The 12,104-nt window shown below is 48.2% G+C and overlaps 1 protein-coding gene across 1 annotated transcript in view; it reads right to left on the bottom strand.

Annotated features, from left to right (window-relative positions):
- tmem8b (transmembrane protein 8B) overlaps nucleotides 1-12,104 on the bottom strand; it is a 292,912-nt gene that overhangs the window by 203,783 nt on the left and 77,025 nt on the right. The window contains exon 2 of the mRNA XM_085969962.1: nucleotides 6,497-6,686. Coding sequence (XP_085826088.1) covers nucleotides 6,497-6,686 — 190 coding nt within the window. The remainder of the gene's footprint in view (nucleotides 1-6,496; nucleotides 6,687-12,104) is intronic.

Here is a 12,104-nt window from a genome sequence, read left to right as displayed (position 1 = left end):
CCGTTGCAAGCCACCCACTCGAGTTCTAGACCGCCGCAGCCCAGGAAGGATCAGTGTACTACCTGCCACCAGCCCGATTAGCTGAAGCACCGTCGACAGTAACCAAGCCCCACTCTCGACAGCCTCTCCTGCAAATCTTCAACTCCGCTGACTCAGAGGCGGATGCCCACGGTCGACGCCCGTTTCTACTGTTTCTTTCTTCTTTCTGGCCTCGACCTCTGCTCTCTTCGCTTCAGGGATGGATCCCATGAGGTGGTGCAGACTGTAGGTAAGTTCGTATCTGCTCGTCGCCAATATTATGTCCGTGTATAATTGAGACACGGACGGCAGGAGTTGATTATAACAAGTCTTTACTGAATGGAGACAACCTGGAACTGAAACTACAGAAGGCTGCTAGTGCCTTTTATACAGGGGTGGTCACTGCCGGTACTGCAGTCTGAGACCAGTTGTTCCCTTAAAGGTACATACACAACAAATACTGCACACAGTGTTCTAACAGTGGTCTAACCAATACTGCACACAGTGCTCTAACAGTGGTCTCCCCAATACTACACACAGTGCTCTAACAGTGGTCTCCCCAATACTGCACAGTGTTCTAACAGTGGTCTAACCAATACTGCACACAGTGCTCTAACAGTGGTCTCCCCAATACTACACACAGTGCTCTAACAGTGGTCTAACCAATACTACACACAGTGCTCTAACAGTGGTCTAACCAATACTGCACACAGTGCTCTAACAGTGGTCTAACCAATAATACACACATTGCTCTAACAGTGGTCTAACCAATACTGCACACAGTGCTCTAACAGTGGTCTAACCAATACTACACACAGTGCTCTAACAGTGGTCTAACCAATACTGCACACAGTGCTCTAACAGTGGTCTAACCAATACTACACACAGTGCTCTAACAGTGGTCTAACCAATACTACACACAGTGCTCTAACAGTGGTCTAACCAATACTGCACACAGTGCTCTAACAGTGGTCTAACCAATACTACACACAGTGCTCTAACAGTGGTCTAACCAATACTACACACAGTGCTCTAACAGTGGTCTAACCAATACTGCACACAGTGCTCTAACAGTGGTCTAACCAATACTGCACACAGTGCTCTAACAGTGGTCTAACCAATACTACACACAGTGCTCTAACAGTGGTCTAACCAATACTACACATTCAAAGATAGAATGGAAGAATTCCAGAACATGTTTATACCGGTTTGGCATAAAAATAAACCTAAAAAGGTGACTCAACCGTGGATAACGAGGGAAATTAGGGACAGCATAAAATAAAAAAAAAGGGCATATCAACTGGCAAAAAAAAGCACCAGACCGGAAGATTGGGGGCAGTACAGGATACAGCAAAAGAGGACAAAGGGATTAATCAGGAAGGGGAAAATAAATACGAAAGTAAACTTGCAGCAAACATAAAGACAGACTGCAAAAGCTTTTATCGGTATATCAGGAGGAAAAGACTGGTAAAATCCCAAGTCGGTCCCTTGCAGTCCGATTCGGGAGAATATATAATGGAGAATAAGGAAATGGCAGACCAATTAAACTCATACTTTGGTTCTGTATTCACAAAGGAGGACACAAATAACCTCCCAGGAATATCAGCAAACATAGGGACTAATGAGAGGGAGGAGCTGACAGAAATTAGTATCTCTAGGGATATGGTGTTGGGTAAGTTGAGGGGACTGAAGGCCGACAAATCCCCGGGGCCTGATAAACTACATCCTAGGGTACTTAAGGAGGTGGCCCTGGAGATAGCAGATGCTCTAAGGATCATCTTCCGGAACTCCATTGACTCGGGAACAGTACCCGTGGATTGGAGGGTAGCTAATGTTACCCCAATATTTAAAAAGGGGGGTAGAGAGAAAGCAGGGAATTATAGACCAGTAAGCCTTACATCGGTTGTGGGCAAAATGCTAGAGTCCATTATTAAGGATAAAATAGCGGAGCACTTGACAAATGGGGAAAGGATCGGACAGAGTCAACATGGATTTACAAAGGGTAAATCGTGTTTGACTAATCTGCTGGAATTTTTTGAGGAAGTAACTGGTAAAATAGATGGGGGAGAGCCAGTGGATGTGGTGTACCTTGACTTCCAGAAAGCCTTCGATAAGGTTCCACACAAAAGATTATCATGCAAAATTAAGGCTCATGGGATTGGGGGCAAAGTATTAACGTGGATAGAGAACTGGCTGGCGGATAGAAAACAGAGAGTTGGAATAAACGGCTCGTTTTCGGAGTGGCAGGCAGTGACCAGCGGGGTGCCGCAAGGATCTGTCCTGGGACCCCAGCTGTTCACAATATATATAAATGATCTGGATCAGGGAATTGGATGCAATATTTCCAAATTCGCTGACGACACTAAACTAGGAGGAGGGGTGGGCTCTGATGAGGATGTCAGGAGGCTACAGTGCGATTTGGACAGGTTGGGGGAATGGGCGGATACGTGGCAGATGCACTATAATGTGGATAAATGCGAGGTTATCCACTTTGGGGGTAAAAACAGGAGGGTGGATTATTATCTAAATGGCAATAGATTGGGAGATGGGGAAGTGCAGAGGGACCTGGGTGTTCTTGTGCACCAGTCACTGAAGGAGAGCATGCAGGTGCAACAGGCGATTAAGAAGGCAAATGGTATGTTGGCCTTCATATCAAGGGGGTTCGAGTATAGGAATAGGGATACCTTACTACAGCTGTACAAGGTGCTGGTGAGACCGCATCTGGAGTATTGTGTACAGTTTTGGTCGCCCCATCTGCGGAAGGATGTTCTTGCCATGGAAAGAGTGCAGCGGCGATTCACCAGGCTGATACCTGGAATGGCGGGAATGACCTACGAGGAGAGATTGAATAGTTTGGGCTTGTACTCACTGGAGTTTAGAAGATTGAGAGGGGATCTCATCGAAACATATAAAATTATGGCAGGCCTGGACAGGCTGAATTCAGAGAGAATGTTTCCAATGGCAGGGGAGCACAGAACCAGGGGCCACAGTCTAAAAATAGCGGGCAAATCATTTAAAACAGAGATGAGGAAGAATTTCTTCACTCAAAGAGTGGTGAGCCTGTGGAATTCCCTGCCACAGAGGGCTGTGAAGGCTAATTCAATAAATATTTTCAAGAGAGAATTGGATATATTTCTGAAGGCTAAGGGGATTAAGGGTTACGGAGAAAAGGCGGGGACGGGGTACTGAACTGGTAAGATCAGCTAAGATCTCAGAGGAAGATCAGCCATGATCTCATTGAATGGCGGAGCAGGCTCGAAGGGCCGAATGGCCTACTCCTGTTCCTATCTCTATGTTTCTATGTTTCTATGTTACACACAGTGCTCTAACAGTGGTCTAACAATGCTTTGTATAAACTTATTATTACTTTCTTACTCTACGCCCTAATTTAAAAAAACAAAATGCTGTTGGCCTTTATCTGCTTTTATCTACCTGCACGCACTTTCAGGGAATGATATATTTGAACCCTGAGATCACTCTGATCATCCACACCCTTCAGGGTCTTTGCATTGAGTATGTTCATCAATTAGTTGTTTTACCTCCAACATGTATTGCCTCAAACTTCTCCGCATTAACTTGCATCTTCCACCAGTCTGCCATTTCACCAACCTGTCCTGACGTCTCTCACAATCCTCCTCACTGTTGGCCAAACCTCCTACTTTTGTGTCACCAGCAACTATTGAGAACAAAACAGGACCCAGCACTGACCCCTGGGGAACACCACTTCCCACCCCTTCTCCAATCTGACCATAGGAACAGGAGGAGGCCATTCGGCCTCTCGCGCCAGTTCCGCTATTCAGTTGATCACGGCTGATCTGAACCTCAGCTTAATTTTCCTGCCTTGGATACATATCCCTTGATACCCTTACCCAACAGAATTCTACCGATCTCAGTCTGGAAAATTTCTATTGACCCCCAGCATTTTGGGGGAGAGAGTTCCAGATTCCCACTGCCCATTGGGTGAAAAAGTACCTCCTGATTTCCCCCCTGATCGGCCTGGCTCTAATTTTAAGATTATGTCCCCTTGCTTTGGATTCCCCACCACAGGAAATAGTTTCTATCTACCTTATCGAATCCCTTTGTTATTTTAAACACCTCAATTAGTTCACCCCTCAAGCAAGACCCAGTAATCCTAACCAACTTCCGATCCATGCTGCTACATCTGCTCTTGTATCATCCGCCTGCTGTTGTTTGCAACAAACTTTCTGTGAGACACCTTATCGAACACCTTCTGAAAATCCATATACACCGCAGATGCTCACAGGGACCTGGGTGTCCTTGCACATGACTCATTGAAAGTGAATGTGAAGGTGCAGCAAGCCATTAGGAAGGCAAATGGTATGCTGGCCTTCATTACAAGAGGATTTGAGTACAGGAGTAAAGAAGTCTTACTCCAATTATACAGGGCCTTGGTCAGACCACACCTGGAGTAGTGTGTACAATTTTGGTCTCCTTACCTAAGGAAGGATATACTTGCCATAGAGGGAGTGCAACGAAGGTTCACGAGATTGATTCCTGGGATAGCGGGACTGTCGTATGAGAAGAGATTGAGTAAACTAGGCCTGTATTCTCTTGAATTCAGAAGAATGAGAGGGGACCTCATTGAAGCATACAAAATTACTACAGGGCTTGATAGGGTGGATGCTGGGAGAATGTTTCCCTTGACTGGGGAGTCTAGAACCAGAGGCCACAGCCTCAGGATAAAGGGTAGGCCATTCAGGACTGAGATGAGAAGAAATTTCTTCACACAGAGGATGGTGAATCTTTGGAATTCTCTACCCCAGAGGGCTGTGGAGGCTCAGTCATTGGGTATATTCAAAACAGAAGTCGATAGATTTCTGACTAGTAAGGGCATCAAGGGATATGGCGATAGGGCCAGTGAATGGAGTTGAGGCAGAAGATCAGCCATGATCTTATTGAATGATGGAGCAGACTCGAAGGGCCGAATGGCCGACTCCTGCTCCTATTTCTTATGTTCTTATCTACTGCATTCCTCTATCTATCCAATCAAATCAAAAAACTCTATTAAATTTATCAAACAACTTGCTTTTAACAAATCTGTGCTAGCTGTTCATAGAATCATAAAATCATACAGCACAGAAAGAGGCCATTCGGCCTCTTTGAAAGATCTACCCAATTGGCCCCACTACCCCCTGTTCTTTCCCCGTAGCCCTGCAAATGTTTTCCTTTTCAAGTTTTGATCAAATTCTCTTTTAAAAGTTACTATTGAATCTGCTTCCACCGTCCTTTCTGGCAGTGCGCTCCAGGTCATAAAAACTCGGTGTGTAAAAAAAAATTCTCCTCAGTGTTAGGTGGTTTTGGTAGGAAGAATAAAGAGGCCACATACTGCTTGGAAAATAAGATGCTCAATGGGGTAGAGGTGCAAAGGGATCTAGGGGTACATATTCACAAATCATTCAAAGTAGCAAATACTGTGGATGCTGGAAATCTGAAATATAAACAGAAAATGCTGGAAACACTCAGCAGGTCAGGCATCATCGCGCTACCTGACCTGCTGAGTATTTCCAGCATATTCTGTTTATATTAAAAGTAGCAATGCAGGTTAACAAGGTCTTAGAAAATGCAAACAAAGCACTGGGGTTCATTTCTAGAGGAATAGAATTGAAAAGCAGAGAAGTGATGTTAAACTTGTCTCGAACTTTAGTCAGACCACACTTGGAGTACTATTACAAAAAGGATATAGCGGAACTGGAGAAGGTGCAAAAACAAGTTACAAGGATGATATCAGAATAGAGCGGTTATACCAGGATAGACTGAACAGGCTGGGGCTCTTTTCTCTAGAAAAGAGAAGGCTGAGGGGTGGTGACCTGATCGAGGCCTTTAACATTACGAAGGGTAGATGTAGAGAAGATGTTTCCACTTGTGGGGGAGAAGACCAAAAATAAGGGGCCATAAATATAAGATAGTCATTAATAAATCCAATAAAGAATTCTGGAGATACATTTTTGCCCAGAGAGTGGTTAGAATGTGGAACTCGCTACCACAGGGAGTGGTTGAGGCGAACTGCACAGATGCACTTAAGGGGAAGCTAGATAAACACTTGAGGCAGAAAGGAATAGATGATTTTGCAGATAGGATGAGATGAAGAGGGGTGGGAGGAGGCTTGTCATCAGCATGGACCAGTTGGGCCGAATGGTCTGTTTCTGTGTTGTAAAATTCTATGTAATTCTTTTTAAAGTGCTACTTCCAGATTAATAACCAATTTATTCCGCGCACATTGCTAATTGCCCCTTTCTGCACCTCCCGTGCCTCCCCGACCCACCCCACCCACCCCCCATCCCGTCCCCACCCTCCACCCAGCCCCCAACCCACCCCCACCCTCCACCCAGCCCCCAACCCTCCCAAAATGCCATCATCCCATCCCCACCCTCAATCTAGCCCCCCATCCGCCCCCACCCCCCACCCCGTCTCACCCCACCAGCCCCGGCAGCTGCAGCTCTGCCCCAGAACTACTCACACAGTGATGTCTCGGTCCGGGCAGGTATCTCCGAAACTGCCTCCTTGCTCCTTGAAGGTGATGAGGTTCCAAACGGCCACCACCGTATCTTCAGGCACGTGGAAGTGAAAGAGCTCGGCGCTGGCGAAAGACGTGAAGGCGTTGAGCTTGCGGGGAGTCCTGGTGAAGTAATCGGTGACAAAGAGGCTCTCTGAGAAAGAAGGAGGTAGAAGGGGGAATGGTCAGTGGCAGCCTGTGCGACTCCAGCGAGAGGCTTCTCCTCAGCGAGGCCCACCGTACCTGTGCTAGCTCTTCGCTGGTGTATTTTATTTATCCCCTACCCTCTGTTGCCAAGTTCTCGGTCCCCTGTCATGATTTGAATTGGCTGAAATTGAATAAACGTGAGGTGATGTTGGTGATAGAACGTGCTGAGCGCCAGGAGTTCGCACCACGTGGCGATGGGACACGGGATCAAACCGGTGAGTACTCGTGGAGTAAGTATTCATGGCTGCGCTCCTCGAGTTTAGCTACCTCGATATAGACCGGCCTGAACATCTCGATGACACTTGCTCTGCCTGATACCGAAAGCTTGTGATTTCAAATAAAGCTGTTGGACTATATCTGGTGTTGTGTGACTTCTTACAAGAATCATAGAGCACAGCGCACACAAGGAGGCAATTCAGACCATTGTGCCTGTGCCGACTCCTTGAAAGGGCTCTCCAATTAGTCCCACCTTTCCGTTCTTTACCCATTGCCCTGTAAATGTTTCCTTTTCAAGTGATTGGTGGGAGCTTTTGATGGGACAGTGTAAAGGGAGCTTTACTCTGTATCTAACCCGAGCTGTACCTGCCCTGGGAGTGTTTGATGGGATAGTGTAGAGGGAGCTTTACTCTGTATCTAACCCGAGCTGTACCTGCACTGGGGGTGTTTGATGGGACAGTGTAGAGGGAGCTTTACTCTGTATCAAACCCATGCTGTACCTGCCCTGGGAGTGTTTGATGGGACAGTGTAGAGGGAGCTTTACTCTGTATCTAACCCGAGCTGTACCTGCACTGGGGGCGTTTCATGGGACAGTGTAGAGAGAGTTTTACTCTGTATCTAACCTGTGCTGTACCTGCCCTGAGAGTCTTTGATGGGACAGTGTACAGGCAGCTTTACTCTGTATCTAACCCGTGCTGTACCTGCCCTGGGAGTGTTTGATGGGGCAGTGTGGAGGGAGATTTACTCTGTATCTAACCCTTGCAGTATCTGCCCTGGGAGTGTTTGATAGGGACAGTGTAGAAGGAGCTTTACTCTGTATCTAACCCGTGCTGTGTCTGCCCTGGGAGTGTTTGATGGGACAGTGTAGAGGGAGCTTCACTCTGTATCTAACCCGTGCTGTACCTGCCCTGGGAGTGTTTGATGGGACAGTGTACAGGGAGCTTTACTCTGTAGCTAACCCGTGCTGTACCTGCCCTGGGAGTGTTTGATGGGACAGTGTAGAGGGAGCTTTACTCTGTATCTAACCCATGCTGTACCTGCCCTGGGAGTGTTTGATGGGACAGTGTAGAGGGAGCTTTACTCTGTATCTAACCCATGCTGTACCTGCCCTGGGAGTGTTTGATTGGGCAGTGTAGAGGGAGCTTTACTCTGTATCTAACCTGTGCTGTACCTACCCTGAGAGTGTTTGATGGGAAAGTGTACAGGGAGCTTTACTCTGTATCTAACCCGTGCTGTACCTGCCCTGGGAGTGTTTGATGGGGCAGTGTAGAGGGAGATTTACTCTGTATCTAACCCTTGCTGTATCTGCCCTGGGAGTGTTTGATGGGGACAGTGTAGAAGGAGCTTTACTCTGTATCTAACCCGTGCTGTACCTGCCCTGGGAGTGTTTGATGGGACAGTGTAGAGGGAGCTTTACTCTGTATCTAACCCGTGCTGTACCTGCCCTGGGAGTGTTTGATGGGACAGTGTACAGGGAGCTTTCGTCTGTATCTAACCCGTGCTGTACCTGCCCTGGGAGTGTTTGATGGGGCAGTGTAGAGGGAGCTTTACTCTGTATCTAACACATGCTGTACCTGCCCTGTGAGTGTTTGATGGGACAGTGTAGAGGGAGCTTTACTCTGTATCTAACCCGAGCTGTACCTGCACTGGGGGCATTTCATGGGACAGTGTAGAGAGAGTTTTACTCTGTATCTAACCTGTGCTGTACCTGCCCTGAGAGTCTTTGATGGGACAGTGTACAGGCAGCTTTACTCTGTATCTAACCCGTGCTGTACCTGCCCTGGGAGTGTTTGATGGGGCAGTGTGGAGGGAGATTTACTCTGTATCTAACCCTTGCAGTATCTGCCCTGGGAGTGTTTGATAGGGACAGTGTAGAAGGAGCTTTACTCTGTATCTAACCCGTGCTGTATCTGCCCTGGGAGTGTTTGATGGGACAGTGTAGAGGGAGCTTCACTCTGTATCTAACCCGTGCTGTACCTGCCCTGGGAGTGTTTGATGGGACAGTGTACAGGGAGCTTTACTCTGTAGCTAACCCGTGCTGTACCTGCCCTGGGAGTGTTTGATGGGACAGTGTAGAGGGAGCTTTACTCTGTATCTAACCCATGCTGTACCTGCCCTGGGAGTGTTTGATGGGACAGTGTAGAGGGAGCTTTACTCTGTATCTAACCCATGCTGTACCTGCCCTGGGAGTGTTTGATTGGGCAGTGTAGAGGGAGCTTTACTCTGTATCTAACCTGTGCTGTATCTACCCTGAGAGTGTTTGATGGGAAAGTGTACAGGGAGCTTTACTCTGTATCTAACCCGTGCTGTACCTGCCCTGGGAGTGTTTGATGGGGCAGTGTAGAGGGAGATTTACTCTGTATCTATCCCTTGCTGTATCTGCCCTGGGAGTGTTTGATGGGGACAGTGTAGAAGGAGCTTTACTCTGTATCTAACCCGTGCTGTACCTGCCCTGGGAGTGTTTGATGGGACAGTGTAGAGGGAGCTTTACTCTGTATCTAACCCGTGCTGTACCTGCCCTGGGAGTGTTTGATGGGACAGTGTACAGGGAGCTTTCGTCTGTATCTAACCCGTGCTGTACCTGCCCTGGGAGTGTTTGATGGGGCAGTGTAGAGGGAGCTTTACTCTGTATCTAACACATGCTGTACCTGCCCTGTGAGTGTTTGATGGGACAGTGTAGAGGGAGCTTTACTTTGTATCTAACCCGTGCTGTACCTGCCCTGGGAGTGTTTGACGGGACAGTGTAGAGGAATCTTTACTCTGTATCTAACCCGTGCTGTACCTGCCCTGGGAGTGTTTGATGGGACAGTGTAGAGGGAGTTTTACTCTATATCTAACCCGTGCTGTACCTGCCCTGGGAGTGTTTGACGGGACAGTGTAGAGGGAGCTTTACTCTGTATCTAACCCGTGATGTACCTGCCCTGGGAGTGTTTGATGGGACAGTGTAGAGGGAGCTTTACTCTGTATCTAACCCATGCTGTACCTGCCCTGGGAGTGTTTGATGGGACAGTGTAGAGGGAGCTTTAATCTGTATCTAACCCATGCTGTACCTGCCCTGGGGGTGTTTGATTGGGCAGTGTAGAGGGAGCTTTACTCTGTATCGAACCCGAGCTGTACCTGCACTGGGGGTGTTTGATGGGACAGTGTAGAGAGAGTTTTACTCTGTATCTAACCTGTGCTGTACCTGCCCTGAAAGTCTTTGATGGGACAGTGTACAGGCAGCTTTACTCTGTATCTAACCCGTGCTGTACCTGCCCTGGGAGTGTTTGATGGGGCAGTGTAGAGGGAGATTTACTCTGTATCTAACCCTTGCAGTATCTGCCCTGGGAGTGTTTGATGGGGACAGTGTAGAAGGAGCTTTACTCTGCATCTAACCCGTGCTGTATCTGCCCTGGGAGTGTTTGATGGGACAGTGTAGAGGGAGCTTCACTCTGTATCTAACCCGTGCTGTACCTGCCCTGGGAGTGTTTGATGGGACAGTGTACAGGGAGCTTTACTCTGTATCTAACCCGTGCTGTACCTGCCCTGGGAGTGTTTGATGGGACAGTGTAGAGGGAGCTTTACTCTGTATCTAACCCATGCTGTACCTGCCCTGGGAGTGTTTGATGGGACAGTGTAGAGGGAGCTTTACTCTGTATCTAACCCGAGCTGTACCTGCACTGGGGGTGTTTGATGGGACAGTGTAGAGAGAGCTTTACTCTGTATCTAACCCATGCTGTACCTGCCCTGGGAGTGTTTGATTGGGCAGTGTAGAGGGAGCTTTACTCTGTATCTAACCTGTGCTGTACCTACCCTGAGAGTGTTTGATGGGACAGTGTACAGGGAGCTTTACTCTGTATCTAACCCGTGCTGTACCTGCCCTGGGAGTGTTTGATGGGGCAGTGTAGAGGGAGATTTACTCTGTATCTAACCCTTGCTGTATCTGCCCTGGGAGTGTTTGATGGGGACAGTGTTGAAGGAGCTTTACTCTGTATCTAACCCGTGCTGTACCTGCCCTGGGAGTGTTTGATGGGACAGTGTAGAGGGAGCTTTACTCTGTATCTAACCCGTGCTGTACCTGCCCTGGGAGTGTTTGATGGGGCAGTGTAGAGGGAGCTTTACTCTGTATCTAACACATGCTGTACCTGCCCTGTGAGTGTTTGATGGGACAGTGTAGAGGGAGCTTTACTTTGTATCTAACCTATGCTGTACCTGCCCTGGGAGTGTTTGACGGGACAGTGTAGAGGAATCTTTACTCTGTATCTAACCCGTGCTGTACCTGCCCTGGGAGTGTTTGATGGGACAGTGTAGAGGGAGTTTTACTCTATATCTAACCCGTGCTGTACCTGCCCTGGGAGTGTTTGACGGGACAGTGTAGAGGGAGCTTTACTCTGTATCTAACCCATGATGTACCTGCCCTGGGAGTGTTTGATGGGACAGTGTAGAGGGAGCTTTACTCTGTATCGAACCCGTGCTGTACCTGCCCTGGGAGTGTTTGATGGGACAGTGTAGAGGGAGCTTTACTCTGTATCTAACCCGTGCTGTACCTGCCCTGGGAGTGTTTGATGGGACAGTGTAGAGGGAGCTTTACTCTGTATCTAACCCGAGCTGTACCTGCCCTGGGAGTGTTTGGTGGGACAGTGTAGAGGGAGCTTTACTCTGTATCGAACCCGTGCTGTATCTGCCCTGGGAGTGTTTGATGGGACAGTGTAGAGGGAGCTTTACTCTGCAACTAACCCGTGCTGTACCTGCCCTGGGAGTGTTTGATGGGTCACTGCTGTACTGAAGTGGGTCATGTTCTGTTCCTCGGCACTAACAACCCTAACCTTGATGAGCGCACAGAGGTAAATTTAAACACCATCTGCTCTGTCCTTGTTGTTCGGACACAGAGCGTGTAAGCAGCAGCTTGTCCTGAAGGTTCACAGAGTGCTAGGTGGCCCTTGCCTGATGCTCTCTCGCCTCCAGGCTGTAGCTCCCTCCTGTGCTCTGACACTTGGATCTAACTCCTTGTGCGATTCTCCCAGACGGACAGTATCACAGTGAGAAAGGGGCATATCGTGCAATCTGTCACCCGTAGAGGAGTGTCAGAAAAAGAAAGGCTGAGCTGGGATCCTGGTCAGCTGAGCGCAGCTGTGATCTCACCTCGGGCGCTGCATACACCTGTCAGCCC

The sequence above is a fragment of the Somniosus microcephalus genome, chromosome 1 (assembly GCF_052327205.1).
Source record: "Somniosus microcephalus isolate GS21.2 chromosome 1, FLI_Smic_1.0, whole genome shotgun sequence".
NCBI lineage: Eukaryota > Metazoa > Chordata > Chondrichthyes > Squaliformes > Somniosidae > Somniosus > Somniosus microcephalus.
This window is presented reverse-complemented; position numbering and strand designations above follow the sequence as displayed.